The sequence below is a fragment of the Chiloscyllium punctatum genome, chromosome 36 (genome assembly GCF_047496795.1).
Source record: "Chiloscyllium punctatum isolate Juve2018m chromosome 36, sChiPun1.3, whole genome shotgun sequence".
NCBI classification, from domain to species: domain Eukaryota; kingdom Metazoa; phylum Chordata; class Chondrichthyes; order Orectolobiformes; family Hemiscylliidae; genus Chiloscyllium; species Chiloscyllium punctatum.
The window spans coordinates 71,974,481-71,999,180 of record NC_092774.1 but is presented as its reverse complement, the minus strand read 5'-3'; the positions used below and the strand labels follow the sequence as shown (position 1 = coordinate 71,999,180).

Here is a 24,700-nt window from a genome sequence, read left to right as displayed (position 1 = left end):
CAGTTGTGTTTTTCTCGCCATTCATTGCGCCCACATGTCATGAATGACTAATAAAAAAATCTCCTCACGTTGGCCAGTTTAGAGGAATTGTTTCTGTGGAAACATTTTTCTGACCCTCACTCTCTGTGAGTTGGCATCACTTCTGAAATGGCATTTCACCATCCACAATACGGATTGTGAGTTACATTGCGATAGCATGCATTTTTTGCCATGCCATCACACTCATTGCATTGTGAGCTGGGAATGCAGACTGCAATTGGAGCTTTCCCAATTGCGCAGTATTCACTTTGGTTACCATTTCGATATTTTCCAGAGACGGTGAGGCTGAGACTTGCGAATGGAGGCAGTCCTTGCGCTGGCCGAGTGGAGATTCACTACAGGGGACAGTGGGGGACAGTCGATGATAATCTTTGGGACCTTTTGGATGCTGCAGTTGTGTGTCGGGAGCTGGACTGTGGGACCGTGGTCTCTGCCCCGGGCGGGGCTCACTTTGGACGAGGATCCGGACCCATTGTGACCTGGAATGTTCAGTGCAGAGGGACCGAGCGCGCTCTGAAGGAGTGTCAATCACAGGAATGGGATCACTACAGCTTCTCACATGACAATGATGCTGGTGTCGTCTGTTCAGGTAAAAATCTATTGCCATTTCTTTGGAGCTTTATCACATGCCGGAGCTGCCTCAAACCAGAAAGGGTTATGATAACAGAGCGACAACTATCCAAATATTATTAACATGATCATAACTAAACGCCCAATTCATTCGGTACTATAATATAATGCGTGAATATTTGAAGACAATGGGAGAGGTGAATTCCCGTTACCGTTTCCAATCCGGTAAAGGGGCACGACAGGTGTCCATTGTGATGTCACTTGAAGCCACATTGAGAGAACTGCGCTGCAGGAATGATCATATTTACAACCCAATGCATATTGAGATTCGACATTGAGTTGGCTGGCAGAATCACTTTCTGTCATTTATCTTCAGGTTGAAAGTTGCTTTCTGTCTGAACAGCTGAGGGTCGGGGTTGTGGGTGAACATGAACGAGATCGACAGGGCAGCAAACTGATTGTAGGAACAATTTATTTCCAGAAATGCCAGACCTGTAATTAATCACATAAATGTTGATCAGAAAATAATCGGAGTCGCGGTTGCTACAAATTGCTATGATTCTGTGCTCTTTTAAAATCTCAGATCACAAAGCTCCGAGGTTGGTACCTCAAAATTCCCAATGCTTTGGCAGACTGGAGGTCCAGTTCGGTGACACCTGGAAAACAATGTGTGGGCTTGACTGGGATTTGAAAGCCGCCGATGTGGTCTGTGCACAGCTTCATTGTGGAGTCGCAGTGTCTGTTTCAAGCTCGATGCATTCTGGAGGCAGTGCTGTTCTCACGGCTACTGAGGTGTTTAAATGTACGGGCAATGAGACTCAGCTGGGGAAGTGCCCTCGGTCTTCAACAACGCACCAGGATTGCACTGGACACAACAATGTCACCCTGATATGTTCAGGTGAGTACAAGCTTACCTAAAGGAGAAAGACACATTTCCAGTTAATGTGTGTAAGAGTAATGTCGCTGGCATTCCTGACATTGCTTTGACCGTGACAAATCTCAACTAATCCTCAAGATTCTCATCTTCCCTGGCACAAGAGTGAAGAGGTAAAATATACACGAAATTATTGAAAATGTAAACATTTTAAAACTTTGGCGTTTGGATTGGGAAAGACATTTCTTCAACTGTCCACAGTCAATATCCGTTCGTGTGGACATTGACTAAGCGTCGCTCATGAAGGATAATATGAATCGTTGGTCGATACACATACATTGACGTGAACCTCAGACAACTAAAGTTATGACAAGGCAATTGTTTATTTTCTGAATCTCCCTGACCTGATTATATTTTTTAACAATGCTATCAGACTGTGCGACATAACTGAAGATCACTCTTGCCAACAACTTTTTCAGCAAGAAGTTCCAGCTCACAAACACTCATTGGCTGATAGATATTATCATGGTAATTTATTCACCGTTCTGTCCCTTACTTGCGACCCTTCTCAATCTCTGAACTTTCTGTAAATTTACGTTGCTGTAAATTTATTTTGCCTTCGTAACACGTTGTATTTTGCATGGTATATGCACTTTGTCTACAGTCTAATTCAGTACATTCCAAGATGTAATACTGTGCACCTTTTGCCCTAAATCGTTACATTATTGCCTGTTACTCTTTCGATGATCAATAGGCAGGTCCAGTAATTTATTTCGTTTGCTGCTTTGTTCATCAAGTAATATTCTCGTATACCTCTATCTGTTCCAGCTCCATTGGTTGAATACGATCCATAACCTGTCCAATACACATTAATCGAAAGTGGAAGCCTTTTTGCATATCTCTTCGAGTATGCACCTCCTCAAGAGCCAGGACACACTTTGTGAATTATGTGTTCCACATAATTATAAACAAGGTTTTCCTATCTTCCCAAACGCAAAGGAATTATTTCTCTCTTTCTGCCCTAAATTCATCTATTCTTAATTTTACGTTTCAGTTGCATTGCTGACTACTCTACCAAGTATTCTGTCAACTTGGTGTATCTCAGCTTTTGAAGCTCCAGCACTTCTGTCTAAGTGCACTTATTCACAACTTGAAGAGGGAAAAGGTGAAAACATGTAAATGCACGTACGTTGTACTTCATTTTCCAGGCTGCCAAAATATACTGCCTGAAACTTCTTCGCGTAAAGTTTCATCTGACATTTACTTACCTGTTCTGCTCTCTTTGCATGCTCTACTGAAATTGGGAGATGTCATGAATAATGGTTTGAAAACATTGATGCATGGTACCAGTGACTAATTTTGAAGTGTTACTTTGCATCTCAATGCAAATTCGGGAAAGTCCATGTCACATTCTACCAAACGGTACACATTCTCAGGTTATAATTCATTTCATTACTGCAGGTTCGATGGGAGAATAAAGGTTAATAGTCTTGAAACTGCATATTGCAGCCAGCATTTGATGCATTGGTCATGATTTGGTCACCTGGAGGCTCAACATCTTACTGTACAAAAAAACTTTTAACATTGTAATTACCCCAATTGCCTCAAACTTGTAAGCTTATTTGATGTCCATGTTTCAGAAATTGCCTTCAAAAATATTCATTTAATACATTCGCCTCGTTAGCTGCACTGCAGTGTAACACCCTGATGGAATCGCCTACCTCAGTGGGTTGAATGACTGGTCTTTGATATAAGGTAATACCAGCAGCGTTGGCTCATTCCCCCCCACAATCTGAAGTTGCCATACTGTTCCTAAACTTCTGAGCTCATTCCTCGGCTGACGAATAGTGACCATCAGGTTAAATCACCATCAACCACATCTCTCTAACGAGAATGCAGCCACATATTTATCAGTAAATTGAGTTAAGCATTACTGCATGATTGCAAAAGTCATTCTAACCTTCACGAGCAATCAGGACCAAAAGTACACTGCTGTTATCAAACTATGGACTGCATCAAGTAAACCTTTCCACTCTTGTTTCATAGGTTTTCCACGACAGAGGTAAATGATCATAATCACTGTCTTGGGAATACCCTTTAACTGTGAATAGTGGAAAGAGTTTCATGAAATAATCGTAATTGTTTTGAAGACATTGTAACTGTCATGTGTATTGGGCAATGGAGGATGAGATTCGATTTATTTTCTCTTTTGAATCTTGAACAAGTGCGTGGATATTTGCAAACTTTTTTTTTTATTTGATCCAAAACAGGAGACAATGGGCCCCGATTGGTTGGTGGGGAGAACAGGTGCTCTGGGAGAGTGGAGGTCCTACATGGAGAGCAGTGGGGAACGCTGTGCGGTGTTTACTTTGGCTTACAAGACGCCAATGTGGTCTGTGAGCACCTTTTATGCGGGACTGCAAAGTCGATCCCGAGAGATGCTCGATTTGGGAGGGGAGCCCGTCCAGTGTGGAAGGAAAACTATGAATGCCACGGAAACGAGCGACGGTTGTGGAACTGTCCAGTTTCACATGGGGAAAGCTTCAACTGTTCACATGGAAATATGGCCAATGTCATCTGCTCGGGTGTGTCCTTTATAGCAATTGTTCTTTTGCTAAACAGTGTTTCTGTGTACTTAAAGTTTCGAATTATTTTATTTTTACATTAATGGAATGTCACTGGTGCGTCCATGGCCTGTTGGCCTTTTGTGATTAATCTCGGTTTAACTGGTGCACTAGTTCACTTCAGGAAGTCATTACCTTTCAACTATATGGTGAACAATCTGCAGTCATATGTCAGTCAGAAAAGGTTAGACCGGCAGATGTCCTTCCACAATGATAAGTATTAGCCAGATGAGTTGTTAGCAGAATTGATTATCGTTTGACTGTCACCATCGCAAAGACTAATTTTCCGTTGCAGACTATTAACTCAGTTTGTTCTTTACCAGCTGCCATTCTGGAATTTCGGGCACCCTCAGCACCACCAGGTCTTAATTTCTACCCCCACTTTGCAAATCAATAGGCCATGTTTGATTTGGCGCAATGGTGTTCTGAGAAGTGACACTTGAGTCTACGGAAGTTAGTTTGTATTAAATGACATTATCTTTTTTTAAAAATTCTGAATGCCATCCAAGATGATAATTAATTTCCTAACTCTCTGCCGCATTCTTCAAATATCAATCCCCTGTCACTCCACAAATGCATCCATTCTGCCTGGGTTACTAATTCTGTTAGTGCTTCTCAACTCACTGTACTGTTTAAGATTTGGAGTATTTCACGAACATTTTAACGATTATGATTCTGATACTTAGTGTTTCAGGGAACGGAGGTGTGACCAGTGAGGCCAGGGTTTGTGCTGATGCCTGATTTCACTTTAACCAAGTTGGTTTTACAGGCCTTTAGTTATGATTTTCTCACTCTTTTATGAGCCTGAAGACGTTGGAGGGCCGATCAAATGACGAAACCAGATTTGATTTCCTGACAAACATTAGGAGCTGCATGGGTTTTGTTTTCAATATTTCTTCATAGTTTCCCTGTTCACGAGCTGAAACTGGGCTCCAATTCCAGAGCATACATTTTCCAACATTCCCCCAGAGAATGCATAACGCACCTGAATTGCTCGTGTGAACATTTTTATGACATGACATTCTGCCCTCAACTCCTGGCAGGGAATACCAGAATCTGCACAAATCGCGCCGCAGAAATCAGATGTATTCGTACCTTCTAATAACAGATTTTGACGTATCAATAGCGTGGAGACAATTTTCAAAAGAAAATGGTGAATATTGGCAGTTACGTTAGTGATGACAGTATCAGGTTTTAAAATTGTTGAGCTATCCCAAATTTTCACAAGTGTTTTGAATGTCAAAATTCTCAAACAGACTTGTTCCTCATTCTCCATTATCTTCTTGACCATTGCCTCAGTCATGTTGCGGGTCGTTTGCTCAGTGCAACATGCTCTGCCGGCAACAATGAGAGTAGTGGCAACATATCAATGGTCAAAGCATACGAGTAGCATCTGCAGACTGAGAATCGGTCTGAATGGACGAGGTCGCGAACTAAACGACGAAACTTGATTTTCAACGAATGCTAGAATAGCAGCACTTTTATTTCCACACCTCTCTCAATTTTGTTTAGAGAAGAAATGTGATGACATGATGAAAGTATTTGAAAATGTAAATGGACATAATATCTTTATGATTGCAAATCATACATTTTCCTGTGATTGTCAGTTCTCGAATATCTGTGTTCATTTCAATCGCTGTTCTCAGTAACTCTTATTTTGCAGATGAAAATTGGGCGCTAAGACTCGTGAATGGCGAAAGTCGCTGTGATGGCCGAGTTGAAGTTTACTATAATGGAAGCTGGGGCGGAGTGCAGGACACCGTGTGGGATCAGAATGATGCCAACGTTGTCTGCAGACAGCTGGGATGCGGTTATGCCTTAGAAATATATAATTCTTCAAAGTACGGGGAGAGTGATGGTGGTTCGTGGGTACATGATGTCCAATGTCATGGACATGAATCACAGCTCCAGGACTGCAGAATCTCCAACACATTGAAATCGTCTGTCACCGAAGGCAGTGGGGTCAGTGTCCTCTGTTCAGGTAAGTAGACTCTTCACATTTAAACCAGCTCTGATATATCAAGCCAAACATTCATCTGCTGAGTAAATTGAGAATGTACACCACTTGCTTGTCAGTGTCACTCAAACCATTTATTCATCGCTCGGCTGAAAGCAGATCTGAGGTGTGCGGAGGGTGCAGATGGATGAATATGAAAAATTAACACCATTTTGTTGTCAGATACAAGCATTACGTGGCAGGTCAAGTGAATTGGCTATGCTAAATTGCGCAGTGTGTTATTTGCATTCGTCTGAGGGAAATGGGTCTGGGTGGGTTAAATTTCCGAAGGTCGGTATCGACTAGCTGGTCCAAAGGGCCACTTTCCACAATGTAGGGAACCTAATCTTAGATTAGACTCTATTGCTCGCTGGCACAGTGGTTAGCACTACTGCCTCACAGCGCCAAACATCCGGGTTCAATTCCCGCTTCAGGGAACTGTCTGAGTGGCTAGCACTTTCTCCCTATTTCTGCGTATGTTTCCTCTCACAGTCGAAAGATGTGCAGGATAGTTGAATTGGCCATGTTAAATTGCCTGTATCGTGAGATGTCGGTGAATGTGTCTGGGTTAGTTGATGTTTGGAGTGTCGGTGTGGACTTGTTGGGCCGAAGGTCCTGTTTCCTCACTCTAAGTTATCTAATCAAATCAGTAATCCAATTCCAGTGTCTTAACCCAAAAGTAAAGTTGATACACGTGCACAAAGAATGCGTTATTTCAGATAGAGTCATTCGATTTGAAATAATAACACCACTTCCCAAAGAGGAAGGTGAACCTCCTGCATTTCACCAGCAATCTCTAATTTTGTGAGAGTGAAGTTGGCGTTGCGATTTGAAATTTTGATGAGAATGAATATAAACAGATATTGATCAGACAGGCAAAAATGCCGAGGAGTGGGAGATGGAGTTTAATTTATTCTCAAACTGCAAGAAGCATGATTTAGACCAGAGCAGAAAACTGTGTGCAGTTAAGGAATCCACATCAGAGGATGGATTGTACAGTAATGGAGACAATGCAGGGGGAAACGTATGAGAGATTTTCTTGAGATGAGCAAAATTTAGCAATGAAGACAACTTGATCAGATTTGGATTCTTTTCCTTTAAACAGAGGCGACTGAGTATGGGCAGGATTGAGGTGCATAATAAGAAAGAAGGAATCTTTCCCCTATGTTATGCAATTGCTTAAAATGCGGCATAGAGTTAAGGTGATGGACAGAATGTTCAGAGGGACCTGAGGACATTCTTTTTCATCGACTTGGGGCGGGGGAGTAGTCTGGAACTCACTGCCTGTAAGTGTGGTAGATGCAGAAACGTTAGTGAAATCTAAGATATATTTAGATGCGCACTTGTGATGCGAAGGAGTTAAGGACGAACCCAAGTGCTGGAAAATGAGATTAAAATATTTCGGAGCTTGTTTTTGACAGAAACGGAATTGGTGGGCCGAAGTTTCTTTCTCTGTGCTGAAGAATTCTTAAATCTGTGATTCTGTGAATTAGTTCTGGACCTTTATATCTAAGTACACGTGATCATAACCTGAAATGACTTTTCGTCCTCTTTCAGTATTTACACTTCTACAACTACTCAAATTGTTATTGCTGTCACTCCACTATATACGTTGTCTTTCAGTTATATTCTCGTAAAGTATAGTATTCCCTTGTGCGCTGATGAATGAAAGCTGAGACGGTATTTATATTGGACGAACGTACAGTTATGTGCACTAAAAAATAGGGTGAGCATTAGACAAAGTAACGTGTGGACAGACATAAACGGAGTGACAGGATAGAGAAAGCACAAATGCAACCGTTTGCAAAATATTTCACTGAATGTTCAACATAGAAAGAGAAACTGAACCTGGCAGTACCAAGTGCAATAAGATATTTTGAAACATTTATGTGCTGGACATTCGTGCTAAAAGGTTACACTTGATCGATTAGTTTTGTAAGAAATTATGTTTCAGCACATTAAGTACTTCTTATGAGAACATTTAAAACGGTCATTCCTGTATCTATACACTGTGTTGCCCTGAGTGATGAAGGGAATGTGCATTGAATGTGTCATTGTTTCACAGAGCACTTTCAGCTAAGGCTGTCAGATGGTGGAAGCCCTTGTGCTGGTCGAGTGGAGATTTACTACAATGGAATATGGGGCTCAGTTTGTGATGATTTATGGGATGTGGTAGACGCTGGAGTCGTTTGTCAACAACTGGGTTGTGGAAAAGCACTGGACATGACACTCCCTTCCTCCTCTGGACCGGGCTCAGGCCACATTTGGTGGAAGGATGTGAAGTGTTTTGGAAACGAATCATTTCTCTGGGAATGTCCTTCAGTACCATTGGGTCACCAAGACGACTGTTCTCATAAAGAGGATGTGAGAATTATGTGCTCGGGTGAGGCCATTTTTCAATGCTTTTACTTTGCTCGAAGGTTGTAGGTGTGACGTCATGCTAACATATGTTCACTGAATTCGAAAGGATGTAGAGCAGCGGCAGGAATTTAAAGAAACGATCTCTGACACTTACATGCTGCACAGAAAGTGAAAGATCAATTTGTTTCTCGAATCTAAATTACTTTTCTGTCAGTTTTTTTCACCTTCTATTGATACAAATCGCGTTTGTCATGAAAAGTGTCATCTTTGATCAGTTGTCACTACTCCAAGTGGATGACAATGTTGTCCTGAATGTCATAAAGGGTTTCCTAAAAATTCATCCCAAATTTATGATCTTTATTTTTGTATCGAGCCACCAGAAATATGAGACCTGTTTGTGTGTCTATCGAACTATTTGTAACTCGAAAATGAAGGAGTGATTGTTATCTCTTTATATTTCCGACCAGACTTCCCTGCATGAGACATAGCTCCTGTACACACCTTTACTGCCTATTTATTACTGTGCACTTTCGTTTTGCATGATTTTTCAGAACAGTAAAAATATTCCGTAATTTGCTTTAAACTGAGCAGTTTGAAACTTCCCTGGTGATACAAATTTAAAATTGATTGAATGTATATATAAAATTGTGCAGCCATGATATCAGAACCATTTCCAGTGGATCTTCACTTCTGCAAAGTGGACAATTTACTTTGTAACACAGGCTGTTTGTTTTCTGTCAGTTTCTGCTTCTCGACCATTTCGGGTTCTCAAACAGTTCGCCAGATTCTAAACGTGTGTTGGTGAAGTCTTTCTCATCTCCATGCACGATGCACATTTGGCTCACTCCTTTTTCCATTGCATTAAGCTTTATTAAGAAAACTGATCACAACGATCCGCGGATGCTGCGAATCTAAAACAAAAAGGAAAATTTCTGGAAAAAGTCATATGTCTTTCAGCATCTGTCGAGACAAAGAGGAGTCAACGTTTCATGTTCAGTGACGCTTCCGCCATTCAGAATACGCGTCACTGGACCTGAAGATTTGTCTGTGCTTTCACTCTTCACAGATTCTATTGAGTTTCTCCAGCAATTCCCTTTGTTCCTGTCATGCATTCTGCTCGTTACGGCAATCACAACACACACCGGAAACATGAACAATCTAACAATCTGGATATCTGTTATTGTTTGAACAGAACACAAGGAGCTGCGGCTGGTGAATGGAAAACATCGCTGTGAGGGAAGAGTGGAGGTGTTCTACAATGGGTCCTGGGGAACAGTGTGTTCAGACACATTGGATTCACACGTTGCCAAAGTGATTTGTAAGCAGCTGCACTGTGGTCCGTTCCAGAATGTTGAATACGACGCTCAATCATTCGGAGCAGGAACGGGAACTATTTGGCTCGATGAGATGGAGTGTCTGTCCCACGAGTCGACACTGTGGCAATGTCACACAGATCCGTGGGGTCAACACGACTGTCAACACCGGGACGATGCTGGTGTAGTTTGTTCAGGTAACATGACAAGCCTTCTCAATGTTCGGGTGTCATTTCAAACATGAATTTCGAATAGGCTGAGCATCTTTCTCCTTTCAACAGAGAGCAAGGTGACAAAGGAGCAGACCCTCAGTTCAACTTACTGCCATCAACAACTAGGTGCGTCTTCTTTCTCTTTGTGCCAACTCTTGGAGATTCTGCTTTGTACTGAATTCACTAATAATCAGTTCTGTACCACAGATACGCAAGACAGTGTGCACCTGCATGGAGGAAGCAGCAACTGTTCTGGAAGAGTGGAAATCATGTGCGATAAACGCTGGGGAACGCTGTGTGGCGATTCCTGGGATATAACTGATGCTCATGTTGTCTGCAGAGAGCTGGGATGTGGCTTTGCTGTATCAGCCCGAGATGAGGCCGTTCTCTCCCAGGAGAAAGATGTTATCTGGCAGAATGATGTGAAGTGCAAGGGAAGAGAATTCTCTCTCTCTGACTGTCTCTCTGCAGTTCCAGCGAAAAGGAAGTGTCATCACAAGGAAATTGCCAGTGTAAAGTGTTCTGGTAAGATTGATGCTGACTGACTGGCGCCTGTCCGTGATCATTAATGTCGAAAATCAGGGCAAACATTTGGTTTCCAAAGTTAAATTTCCCTTCATAATTATTCGTACTTTCTGTTTCACAGGATCCGATTTGGTGACGGCCTCCCCTTCACCTTCACCTGCAGGTATTCCTGACTAAGATTAGTATTTGTGTTCGCGTTACTTTCCAGAAAAGTGACATTGATGCTGTTGGTACTTTCACGATTTTGAAGCTAGTGCCATTGTTTACTTAATGATGATTATTTACAATTTTCCATGGCAGACCTTAACTATGCTCAACCCATTTGTACTCCCTCCTTTAAGGGCAGGAAAGTCCACCTATTTCTATGCCTGTTGTCGTCTGTTCATCTTTGGGAGTCTTGTTAATCTGTGAGTTGGTCGCATTACTGGTGGTCATGCAGAGAAAATTGCAAACGAAAGGTAAGCATCACATCTACCGACTGAGCTAACACTGCGTCACTTTCACTGTTGCATATGTTCTCGGTGCTGTAGATTCTTATTGCACTTATCCAGCATTTGACTGAGGTGGTCACGATTGTGCGGCATTTCTTGGCTGTCTGTTTTCTTCGAGGGAGTTTGCCCAATGAAACGCTAAGTTTTAATAAACACGCAGATAAAATGCATCAAAACTGCAAATAGCAGATAAAAGAATATTCTAACTGTGTGAATTATTCACCAAGTCGTTCAATATATTTGGAGTGTAACTGAATTAACGTGTAATGTGGAGTTTCTCCAGTCATTATCATTGGGAAAGAAATATAAAGACTGCACTTTCTTATCTTTCAGTTAACATATACATGACATTCCAGAACAAGTTAATTAATACAGCAATATGTCTCCATTTCTTTGAGATATTTGCAGACTGCGTCCAAATATTTCTTCATTAGTTACTATTCATTTATGGTTCTTCAGTGTCTGGGTGCTGCAACCACAACCCAAGAACATTGAGAGGATTAAGGGTCCTTTTAAGGTAACTTTCAGTGAGGCAACAACTGGCTTCCCTTGACTGAGCAAATGATACTTCTATACTTTGCATAGTAATTTAAAAGCGTTGGCCTGGGAACCATTTTCCACGAGTTGCCAATGACAATCAACACTAAGAACAATCATTTTCTATCCTTTCACATGCTCTTAATTTTTCCTTTACATATAGCCACATAAACTGTGCACTTCGTCTATCACGATCAATGTCATCAAGATACACCTTATTTCATTCGTCTCACAGTTTGGTTTTTACCGAATTGTCATAACTATGGAATTGTTTAATGAAAGTAGTCCAATTCAAATAACATAATTATCAACCTTTTTTGTAAGCACCACAGGGTCTTGAGCATTAATTTGTAATCTCCTCAATGTTATCAAGTTTTTTAAAAGAAATATAGGTGAGGTGAGGCCATACTGGATTTGGTTCTGGGAAACGAACCAGGCCAGGTATTAGAACTAGAGGTATGTGAGCACTTTGGGGACAGTGACCACAATTCGGTGATTTTTACTCTAGTGATGGAGAGGGATAAGTGTGTACTACAGGGCAAGAGTTATAGCTGAGGGCAGGGAAATTATGATGCGTTGAGGCATGACTTAGGATGTGTGGATTGGAAAAGTAGATTCCAAGGCAAGAGCATAATTGATATGTGGAACGTGTTCAAGGAGCAACTATTGAGTGTCCTTGATAAGTACGTACCTATCAGGCAGGGAGGAAAGGGTCGTGTGAGGGAGCCGTGGTTTAATAAGGAATTGGAATCCCTTGTTAAATGGAAGAGGGCGGCCTTTGTAAAGATGAGGTGTGAAGGTTCAATCGGGGCGATTGAGAGTTATAAGGTAGCCCGGAAGGACCTGAAGAGAGAGCTAAGAGCAGCAAGGAGGGGACATGAAAGGTCCTTAGTTGGTAGGATTAGGGAAAACCCTAAGGCTTTCTATCGGTATGTTAGGAATAAAAGAATGACTAGGGAAGGAATCGGTCCAATCAAGGATATTAATGGGAAGTTGCGTGTGGAGGCTGAACAGATTGGGGAGGCACTGAATGAACACTTTTTGTCAGTATTCACTCAGGAACAGGACATTGTTGTCGATATGAATACTGAGGCACGAATAAGTAGAATGGATGGCTTTGAGATATGTAGAGAAGAGGTGTTGGAAATTCTGGCAAGGGTGAAAATAGATAAGTCCCCTGGGCCTGATGGCATTTATCCTAGGATTCTCTGGGAAGCAAGGGAGGAGATTGCAGAGCCATTGGCCTTGGTTTTTGTGTTCTCTTTATCTACAGGAGTAGTGCCAGAGGACTGGAGGCTAGCAAACGTGGTTCCCTTGTTCAAGAAGGGGAGTAGGGATAATCCTCGTAACTATAGGCCAGTGAGTCTCACTTCTGTTGTGGGCAAAGTCTTAGAGAGAATTGTAAGGGATAGGATTTATGCACATCTGTATAAGAATGATGTGATCAAGGATAGTCAGCATGGTTTTGTGAAGGGCAGGTCGTGCCTCACAAACCTTATTGAATTCTTTGAGAAGGTGACTAAGGAGGTAGATGAGGGGAAAGCGGTAGATGTGGTATATATTGATTTTAGTAAGGCGTTTGATAAGGTCCCCCATGGTAGGCTACTGCAGAAAATACAGAGATATGGCATTGAGGGTGAGTTGGAGGTTTGGATTAGGAATTGGCTGGCTGGAAGAAGACAGAGGGTAGTAGTTGATGGCAAAGGTTCATCTTGGAGTGCCGTCACTAGCGGTGTTCCGCAAGGATCTGTTTTGGGACCATTGCTGTTTGTCATTTTTATAAATGACCTGGAGGAAGGGTTAGAAGGTTGGGTGAGCAAGTTTGCGGATGATACGAAAGTCGGAGGAGTTGTAGACAGTGAGGAAGGATATGGCAGGTTACAGCGGGATATAGAGAAGCTGCAGAGCTGGGCAGAAAGGTGGCAAATGGAGTTCAATGTAGCTAAGTGTGAAGTGATTCACTTTGGTAAGAGTAATAAAAAGATGGATTACTGGGCTAATGGTAGACTACTTGGCAGGAAGATCCTATGAGGAAAGGCTGAGGCACTTGGGGTTGTTTTCATTGGAGAAAAGAAGGTTTAGGGGTCACTTGATAGAGGTGTACAAGATGATTAGGGGGTTAGATAGGGTTGACAGTGAGAATCTTTTTCCACGTATGGAATCAGCTATTACAAAGGGGCATAGCTTTAAATTAAGGGGGGGTAGATATAGGACTGATGTTAGGGGTAGGTTCTTCACTCAGCGAGTCGTAAGCTCATGGAATGCCCTGCCAGTAGCAGTAGTGGACTCTCCCTCTTTATGGGTATTTAAGTGGGCATTGGATAGGTATATGGAGGATAGTGGGTTAGTGTAGGTTAGGTGGGCTTTGATCGGCGCAAGATCGAGGGCCGAAGGGCCTGTACTGCGCTGTATTCTTCTATGTTCTATGTTCTATGTTCTATAGGTTATTAACATTTTAGTTTGTTCATTGCATTAAAGAGTTTCATTTTCTGCACTCAACATTTTGACTCACATGCACCATTGTGAGCTGAAAATTTTCTTGAGTAAATATTTGAATCAGCAAAATTCGAACAAAATACCCATATTTATACCAACAAGTGCAACTCGCTCTTTCTGTTTAACATGCTAGGGTTCGGTACCTGATGTGACAAGGAAATTAATCATGGCGTGTTCATTTGTTTTTTCCAAGATCTTCTGCCTTCAGCGATCAGTTAACGTTGTGTGAAGATTCTAATCACCAGCATTGTGTGAACTCATTCTTCTCTCTAAAGGTTCTTCAGAAACAAAGACTTTGTTTCTGCGAATGTTCAGCTACAAATGCTGACCAGTCTGTCTTTTATTCAACAGAACTTTACCTTGGTGGCAGAGGCTCAAGTCTTGGTTTGTACCAAGGAATCTATGAAGAAATTGAGAATGTTCCCCCTGGCAAGAGGACGGGTCACAAAAATGGACCAGGTATGTATTTCCTATTGTACAGTGAATCGTGACTGGATAAGTATAGCTTCCATTCAATTTGCAGTCTTACATGATTAATGACTGAATGAACATGATTAATAGTTAAAACACGGTCGTCGTGTGTGGGAAGCTATCTCATTAACTGTGTCTCTGTCCGCATTTAGTGAGATGAAGAATTTCAATATGATAATTCCCACTGCCCTACATTCCTGATAGATTATTTCTGGCATGTATTTGAAAAAGCAAACTGAACTATCAATTTCACTTCTAACCTGGTTCCACCCTGACCCCTTCAGATGGCTGGACAACTAATCAATTCGTCATTGATTTTAAAATAATATAAAGTTTGCAATAAGTAGGGATCACACAGCACCAAAGAGTGGAAGCAAAATTGAGGAATCAATGTATAAACAAATATGATGAGTCACAGAAGATGAGTGGTGCTGAAAGTCTGCATATGACTCTGAAACGTTGCAGGTGTTCAGATACAGTGTAAGTGAATGGAAAGAAAATGTCTGGTAGATGATAAATGTGAAATAATCCATTTTGGTTGGAATAAAATTCGAAATGACTATGACTTGAACGGACATGGCCTGAAAAGTACAGATAGCAGATTTAGGACTAAATTGAGGAGGAACATTTTCACCCACAGGATTGAGAATTTATGGAATTCCCTGCCTCATCAGATGATTTTAGAGCTGGGGTGAATGATGTTGTGAACATTAAAACCATGAGCAAGTCGAACTGAAGCCAAGAAAAGATCGGTTATGATCTTATTGAACGGCAGAGCTGGCTGGAACGGCCAGATGGAGTACTCCTGCTCTTAGTTCTTATATCATATTCTTTTCCGCAGTGGGTTCACTTGACATTATTCCAGATAGTTCTGCAGTCACGATTAAAGAACAATACTTTCTGTTGTCACCCGACAATTAATAACATAAATCCTTCAACTACAGTCCATAAGTCTGCGACATAAAGGAGCAGGATTAGATCATTTGGCTCATCGAGTTTATTCTGCTATTCAATAAGGATTGATGTGCTTCTCATCCACTTTGCTTTGCCTTCTCCTGGGATGTTTTTATCCCCTTATTAATCAATAACTTTTGTATTTCTGTTTTAAGATACACACTGATTTGCCTCCATGGCCATCTGTGTTCCATAGATTCACAAGCCTCTGGCTGAAGAATACTTGCCTCATTCTAAGTCTTCGAGGAGAAAGTGAGGACTGCAGATGCTGGAGATCAGGGCTGAAAATGTGTTGCTGGAAAAGCGCAGCAGGTCAGGCAGCATCCAAGGAGCAGGAGAATCGACGTTTCGGCCATGAACCCTTCCTCAGGACTCATGCACGAAACGTCGATTCGCCTGCTCCTTGGATGCTGTCTGACCTGCTGCGCGTTTCCAGCAACACATTTTCAGCTTATTCGAAATCTTTTTGGTCATGGATTCTCTTGGAATTCGAGCTTGAAAATAACTCACCATTTTTATTTTTAGTAATTTATGCTTCCATTGACTCACTCAATCGCATTGAATACTACACCAGCCACAACCTGACTGACAATAATCCCGGATCTGAAAATCTTGAGGTGGAATCCAACAGCATTCCAGGTGTGTATGGCTTCACTTTCTGTCAATTCATTTTTTGTCCTACATTGTCGACACTGTCCAAAATTTCACGATGGCAACCCTCACAAGGTAATGTGACCACTGCATTCACAAGATAGTGTGAGCACTGGCTGTTTCATAAGGAGTGTTAGTTAAAGTGAAAACCTCTGTTTTGATACCACATGATCATGGGGATTGTCGGTCCGGCTCGTGCCGGCCAAAAACAACCAGGTTATCATTCTAATCGTATTTGCCAGCACACCTTGGCCCACAGCCTTGTATCTCTTGACATTGCAAGTGTACCACTGAATACTATTATGAGTGTCTTTTGCCTCTATCAACCTTCCTGGCAGAGAGTCGAATATTTCCTGTTTACTTCTCCCATCACTTCTCTGAAATGTATGATCCCTGATCTTTGATCTCTCCACCATAGAGAATGTTCGTTCCTGTCTTCCCCAACTACAGTCGTTATCATTTCATGACTCATCCCAGCCATGCCAGCAACTCTGTATGCTCAGATCCAAGTCAATCAATTGCAAGATAGATACAGCGGTAGGTCTCTCAGCCCTTCGTAACTCTTCCTGCATTCAATGAGATAATTCTAAACTATGGTGTGGCCAAAATCCAGCTACCTGTCTTTGAAGCATTTGCATAAATACCTTTGACCAACAGTAATCTCGGCCACATTTAAAATTAAGAATTGATCAGACATCAGCTAATCTTTGGGAAATGTATTTCCAAACCCTTGTACAGCTTTATCCTTTCTTGACACCTTCCCTGAACGGTCTGACATTAATTCTGTGTATCACAGCTCGAGCTAAACTAGTTTAATCAGTTGAAGTAGTTTTATTTGTATACCCAACTCATCCGGGTTATTATCTTGAATAATTCGATCAGATAACCTTTCACCTTCTCACTTCCAGAGAAAACAATCCTAATTTGCACCAACTCTGCTCATTCCGTAACTTCAGAATTACGATGACCGACCTAACTCTTGTTGTCTCAGTTTCCAGCACTTGCCTTATCTGAGGCAGTAATCTCGTTTTCCAGTTATCGTTGTTGTGTATTTCAATTTGTATCAGTGATGCTCATCTTTCCCACTAGGTCGAATTCGTGGTGAGTATGACGATGTTGAGACTGAAGATGCAGAATCTCATGATGGAAAGTTACAATTGGACAGTGATCCTGAAGAACCCCTCACACTTACAGATGATGACAGTGGTCTGTGTTCACTCGGTGAGTTGAATAACAGATACTCACATCTTTAACCACCTTTCTACGCATTCACACTGCCATAATTCCTTTCCATTCCATGATAATATTATATTTACTTGAAAATCCAAGAACAACGTCCAATGCTACCTGTCCCTTATCCCCACAGCTTATCACTAAGAAAGAAATGTATTATTGGAGAACGATTTTTATTTCAATTGCATAAGAACCGTCTTTAAAAAATGAATTCGATGCTATTCATCATACACTGCGTCGTGTCAGTTCTTCGAATCGCTGATCTTCACCCAATTTTGTAATTAAAAATCTACAAAATTGCTGTTTCAATGCGTCATCACCTGGCTGTATGGAGAATACGAAAGATGGGGTTTTCCATGCTCAACATTTTGAATGGTTTAGTTCTTGTAGCTCACAGGGACTACGGAGCCTAGGACCTTTCCTTGTAATGTGCAAAGAGACGTGCGATTGATGTGGTTGTTTTCAGGAACTGCACTCACACCCATTCCCGAAGACGAATACATCTCCTGAAGCAGAACATTACAAATGCCAATAACTCACGGCTGTCTTTGAAACCCAGACTATCTGATCAGCTGCTTAACCATTTCAGTGTTTTCGAATAGACTTTTGGAAAAGAACAGCTGCTCCAATGTTCCTTGTATTCCCCGTTATCCCCTTCCATTATTCTTCACCTTCCCTCCTTTTTCACAGAGATGTTTAATTACTGTTGTGAGAACCCTCCTGTAACATGTAACAGTCACCACACTGACAACCAAGCTCCTATGTTTGTTTGAAGAAGGGTCACCGGGCCTGTAACTTTAACTTTGATGCCTTCCAATCATGTGTCCAGACTTGCTGAGTTTTTCTAGCAATTCCCGTTGTTTGATCCTGATTACGAATGGCCAAATGAGCTTCACTGCACTGCATGATTCGATAGAGCAATGATTCAGCCATTTCCATGTTACCTCTGTTGTCCAAACAGAAAATCCATCTGACTTCCCCTGATAACTCGCATATCAGTGGCACCTTCACTGTTGACATGCACTGGATGTGCGATCCAAAATTTTACAACGTACGCATCAAACCCATAATTGCTACGTTTCCCTCTGAGTTCCAATGTTTCGGATGCAGAGGAGAGAATGGGATGCCTCGGCTTTCTGCAAAATTCTGAAATATCTTGAGCATTATGTAATGTTGAAAGTCATCTTGGTAAACTTGACAAGCGTGAGGCTTGTTTAAATTAATGACGAAAGCAACTTTTATTGTTTCACAGAGATCTATTAAATTGTTTTAGAAGAGCGAAAGAAACCATAGATATTTGTTTATCTTGCACTTTCAATCAACATCCCACCTGCAAAATCGTGCATGGCCAATAATATACTTTTGAACATTTCATAACTACTATAATTTAGGATATTGCCCAGCCAATATTCGCACAAACCAGAGGCGATGATCATTATATAATATTTTCGGTGAGCTTGTTGTTTGTAGAATAAATATTGGCCCAATGATCACTTGCTGCACACATCTCTGCTACTCTTCAGAGTAATTTCCAGGCTCTCGATTCCATCCAACCGAACACACAGATAGAGAAACATGTCAATGTGCCTTCCAAATATGGCCCATCATCAGTCTGACATTGCAGAGGCAGAATTATTCTTGTCCGTACTCCATGGAGTGAGAGCTTCATATCGGGATTGATTGATTCATGTGCGGTGAATGGAGCCAGAGGCGACTTGAATGCGTGGACTCAAATTATTTTCTTTATCATTTCAGGCAGATTTTAGAAGCTATTTCAATATGGGACGTCCTAATATTTCGCGAAGTCGCCGACTATCGTTTTGAATCTGCCAAATATTTTTCTCGATATAAGCTGCAACTGGTCGTTATTGAGCAGCGTTTACTATGGCATTGAAATGAATATATTTGCATATATACTTGAAACATTGCATGCTGTGTGTTTTAATGAGTTAAAAGTGGGTATAAACAGAGTGCATCGAAGTTATTTTTCATGTGTGAATATATTATGTAATTCATTTCTCAGTGTGGAAGTTTGAAGTCACAATAGTGGACGATGGTCCTGTGGCTTGTCAATGAGGTATTGAGGAAATTCCATGTGTAATTGCTTTGCTTTCTCATACCGCATGAAGGAGGATTTTAAACTTGTCAAGCCAAAGAGTTCTATGAAGTGCTGTCTTGCTGTTTATTGAATGAAATGTTCTCTCCATTTACATATCCTCCATGAACTGGGAATATTTCTGAAAGTGAGGCGGCAAAATGTAGGAGACAATTCAACAATAAAAATGCAATGATTACAAGTTTGTTTTGGGATTCTGAGTCCGTTTGTTGATGTCAGTGCCACAGTGTATGTGTGTGAGTGTCAGTGAGGAAGTGAGAGTGGTTGTAATTAGCCGTGCTTGTGCAACTGCATCTCTGAATATGAGAATACTTGTGCTTCTGCCAGTGCATTGGAAAGCTGATTGCAGGAGGGAAGTACACAGGAAATGGAAGGGAACTTGGAAAGTTAACATACAGAAGGATCGTGGCTTACAATCTGCTTTTCTATAAAAGTAGCAACGCAGGAAACTTTGGAAAGCTATGATTTGAGACACGGCATGTTTGAGTGTCAGAAATGTGTAGGATAATATTTTAATGTGTAAACAAGCAGGGAGTGGTGGGTGAGAAAGACAGAACGAAAAGGGAGAGACAGAGATTAAAAAAAGGAGAACACATCAGGAGACGATATCTGTGACTGTGTCTCTGTGCAGTGGAGTCTCTGTTTATTTTAGATGTTGAATGTGTTGAAATAGGGTTAAGCCATTCCCCACTTTCTCTCAGTTGTCACTTTTGTTCAAAGTGATGGAACACTCATGGTCATGTTGATGCGAGTTCCCTTTTTGTGTCATTGCATTTTGTTGTGTTTGTACCAGTGTGTCTGTACCTGACTGAAATGCGATACACTTTATCCGGGAGGGAAGTTTGAATGAAACAATAAGCTAAAAAATGCGTGAGTCAAAGGCTTGGAAGTTCTCTCGCTTTCTCTCTCTAACCACTCCACCAACCCTGTCCTCCTCTTGTATTCCAAATGACACAAGCCAACCAATACGAGTCCATAAGCGGCAGATAGTTTTTCATGGATAAAGCATTCAAGCCTGTGAATTTCCCAGGTTACATTGAAACGTTGTTCTTCAAACACTGCGCTTGTGGAAATTTTGTTCAATCAATCTTGCCCCTGTGATATGTGCAGAAGGAGATGAACAGACCCAGTGTTGGCCTGACGCCCCTCAAATATTACATTCTTCCGTCACTTAGAATCTGACTCAATAAATTACATAGAATTGTAAATTGCACAAAGTGCAAGAAAATTCATCGAGTCTCCTAATAAAAACAATTCAATGGGAGGTGCCTGAATGCAGTTGCAAGCAAATGTTCGATTTAATGTGTACAATGTCAGGAAACAGCCCAAAGATAAATCAATTCGACATTGCAGTAGAAACTCATAGATTTTCTCCACATAAACATCTTTCACTCTGAGGGAACCCGAAGTACAATTGCAATCATCTCACAAGTGTGCTAATATCTGTCTGCCTGCATCTCTCTCTCTGATGGTAGCTTGATGGCTTTCACGCTGCAGCATCTCCTGTGCAGTGGCGTTGATCGGCCAGGAGAGGGCGGCGTTGTATCACTTTTAACACAAGGGAGCAATTGGTACAGAGTCATTTCACTTCGCCTCTTTCTCTCTCTGCCTTCTTCTTCTTTCCTATTCAGTCCTCCATCTCTCTCTCTCCCTCTCCCTGTCCCATTCTCACCTCGCTCTTCCTTCATTTCTCCCTTACTCCATGTCTTTCTCCATGTTTCCCGTTCTCCACACCCTCTGCCCCATCTTTAAGCCTTCCTCTCCTCCTTCTGATCCCGCACTGTCTCTCACTCTTTCACTTTCTCATGTTCCTGTCTGCCCTGTCCCTCTTCCTCTCTCTCCCTGAGTATTTCCCGCAGAGCTGCTTGAGGTGATGTGCCACACGTCCATAAACCATGACCATTTTCCCACATGTCAGTCATGGCTCAACAATGGCGAGTTTGGCCCCTGATATCCATTGATTCACTCTCACCTTACTTCTGGAATTCAGCTCTTTCGTTTATGTGTGAACCAAGGCAGTAATGAGGTCAGAACCTGATTGAATCTGAAGGAACTCAAGCTGGGAGTGACTGCGTAGGTTAATGCTGGCTGGCACTGCTTGATAGTACCTTTGATGACGCTTAACATGACATTTGCGATGATTGGAAGTAGGCCTACGGGGTGGCAATATACCAGTTGCACACTCCTACCACCCTGTGTGAGAAACGTGCCTTTCACATCTCTTTTGCACTTTCCCTATCTCACCCTAAATGCATTTCCCGAGTTTGATCCAGTTCAATTCCGGGAAAAACGATTGTGATCATCAAGCCTATTTGTGCATCTCATAACTGTACAGACTTCTATCAAGTGTCTCTCATCATCTGCCACTGCAGAGATAACAAGCCAAGTATAACTCGCCTCTCCTTCTAGTTCCTTATAATTCAGGCAGCATGCTGGTAAACATTTTCTGAACCCTTTGCAAAACCTCCACGTCCGCCCTGTAATGTGGTAACCAAAATTGAACACAGCATTCTACGTGTTGCTGAACCAAGGTCTTGTAAAAATGCATATTTTTTTTACGATTGGAAGAAAACCTGGACAAGGAGACCAGAAATCACGTCAAGAAGAAATTATCGAAAGAATGGGAATGCCTTTTTCAATATCGCGTTTTGTTTTACATTGTCCGCAAGCATGTGTTGAAAACACATTCTGTGTAATCCTTGTTTGAGAACATGGCGTCTGAAGTGGAGGAAAGATGGGTGTTATTTTTGTATTATGCCGAAATATATGTTTTATTGATGAAGTCACAGAGTGATCTTCGAACAACGAATTCACCAATTATAAAACCATTTCATCTCTTCAGCCACACATCTTACCTAGCGTTAGAATTAGACCCGGTTTAAATTAGCTGAATAATGCACAAATTGAAGAATTGTTGTGGTTCTGTTCGCCGAGCTGGGAATTTGTCTTGCAGACGTTTCGTTCCCAGTCTAGGTGACATCCTCAGTGCTTGGGATCCTCCTGTGAAGAACTTTTGTGATCTTTACTCCGGAATTTGTAGTGGTTTGAATCTGCCACTTCCGGTTGTCAATTCCAGCTGTCCGTTGCAGTGGCCGGTATATTGGGTCCAGATCGATGTGCCTATTGATTGAATCTGTGGATGAGTGCCATGCCTCTAGGAATTCCCTGACTCTTCTCTGTTTGGCTTGTCCTATAATAATAGTGTTGTCCCAGTCGAATTCATGTTGCTTGTCATAGGACAAACAGGAAGACAGCTCACAATCTGCATCCATGAACACCAACTAGCCACGAAACGACATGACCAGCTATCCTTAGTAGCCACACAGGCAGATGACAAGCAACATGAATTCGACAGTTGAGTGAACAGGTCGAGGATAGAGAGAGAAGCAGACCATATGCATGCAAATGGAATCAGTTTAGAACAGCATCATGGTGGACACAAGCATATTGGGCAGAAAGGCCAGTTCCTTTGGAGGTCTGTCCTATGTTGTATGTTGTGATCATATAATTCTGTGACATCAGTGCTCAATGTCTTTCTCTGTCTAATTCCCATTGCTTTATCCCTGCTCCGACTTCGTGCAACTTTCCCTCTTCTGCGTCTCTCGATGGTAATTATTTCCAAGTCTTGTTCATGCTTCATATCCCCTCCTGCCTGCCTGAGAGATCTGGACAGAGTAGATCGGGAGAAAGCATTCCCGAAAACAAATGGACAAGCAGCTGACAACAGTAGTTTAGAGATCTGCAAAAGCAGCGAAGATGGACGTTAGGATATGGAAGGCACTGCCTGGAAATTTGGGGAATGCAGATTGAAACTTGCCACAGCATTAGATGAATATGGAAGCAAGTATATACAAGGTTATCCGGTTAAGACAGGATACCGGCATTAGGTAATCATGAGTGTTTGAACAGCCAGTACAGACACGATTGGCCGAACAAACTCATTCCAGTCTGTAACGCTATTGCAACTCTGTGATTCTGTGACAGACAGGCTGTCTTCAAACCTATAGCCTTAGTCTTTGATCCTAATTCATGTTTGTTCGCACTGCTTGGATCTCAAACTGATCTTTTCTGTCACGCTGGACCATTCTGTTAGACGTTTGTTTACCAGTAACTAGATTACAGAAAGTATGTGCGACCGTTCAGGATTTAAGGTGTTAACATATTTATAGATTCCCAGTTGACATGAGCTTGGAGCTGAGATTTGCTCTTCCATGATGAAGTACCCTTTGAGATTCTGTAGAGTCTCTACTCTAATTCCGAATTTACTGCTTTTCTGGATATGTTTTTGTTTATTTTAAAGGAGAAACAGGCGACAACATTAGAGCACAGAATTTACATGGTACCAGGTGTTTCCTGTTGTTTGAATAGAAAGGCAAGACGTGCAGTGACGGTTCTGTGGTTGTGCAGACTGAGAAGCTGCCTTTTCATACACTGAACCTTCCATAAATCTTGACAAATTCCAAACTATGATCTGCTGTAAAATATGCTTCTGCCTGTTTTCTAACAACATGCTACGGCTCTTAGATGTAATTAAGTTGTTGGTAATGTCCAGCATTTCTGATATCAAAATGCGTGTTCATGCATATCGCCTCTGTCTGAAAGATCAGATTTCTTCAGATGATTGGCAATTTGCCCTGTATCACAACACAACCCATATATGATGTGAAATTCTGCAGCGCATCTGTGAGACATGGCTCAGGCGTTGTCTTGAAGATGAATAGTGCAAAACAGCACAGGATAAAACGGAAATCGTTGATAATGTGAATGAATGTAATCAATAACGCTAAACTGTACCCAGTTTCGAAACTATGGTAGCACGATCAAAGTTCTGATGGGGTTGGCAATCTGAATTAAGAACAGAGAAGAACTGCAGAAACTTAGGGATAAATATGATTTTAATGTTTCGAGTACATTGACTGTTATTCAGACTTGAAGAGGGCTGGATAATGCTGATTTATGTGCAGTTCATTTGAGATGCTCAAGGGAAATAGATGTGGAGAATAAGCAGACAACAAAACAGAGACAGGCCGTTCAGTAGTAAAGGCGCGATGTGGATTCTAAATCGATATTGATGATAAGTGTGACGATCAGGACATCACTGATGAGAGCACCTACAGTTTCATCCAAAACACTTATGTACATTACAAACAACTGAGTTACAGCACTGATGCTGTTGTAACAACATTGATCACAGACTTTGAGGGAGAGAAAATAACGCACACGCTTCCACAACTTCA

At 41.6% G+C, this 24,700-nt stretch overlaps 2 protein-coding genes across 2 annotated transcripts in view; both read left to right on the top strand.

The window, feature by feature from the left end:
- Positions 1-210: 210 nt before the first annotated feature.
- On the top strand, positions 211-7,740 carry LOC140460137 (scavenger receptor cysteine-rich domain-containing protein DMBT1-like). Its single transcript, XM_072554535.1, has 4 exons — positions 211-628; positions 1,193-1,507; positions 5,771-6,088; positions 7,727-7,740. The coding sequence occupies exons 1-4, from the start codon at positions 211-213 to the stop codon at positions 7,738-7,740; spliced, it is 1,065 nt and encodes a 354-aa protein (XP_072410636.1).
- Positions 7,741-10,258: 2,518 nt separating this feature from the next.
- LOC140460136 (scavenger receptor cysteine-rich domain-containing protein DMBT1-like) overlaps positions 10,259-24,700 on the top strand; it is a 46,734-nt gene continuing 32,292 nt past the window's right edge. The window contains exons 1-6 of the mRNA XM_072554534.1: positions 10,259-10,514; positions 10,636-10,677; positions 10,856-10,972; positions 14,390-14,497; positions 15,989-16,102; positions 17,204-17,335. Coding sequence (XP_072410635.1) covers positions 10,259-10,514; positions 10,636-10,677; positions 10,856-10,972; positions 14,390-14,497; positions 15,989-16,102; positions 17,204-17,335 — 769 coding nt within the window. The remainder of the gene's footprint in view (positions 10,515-10,635; positions 10,678-10,855; positions 10,973-14,389; positions 14,498-15,988; positions 16,103-17,203; positions 17,336-24,700) is intronic.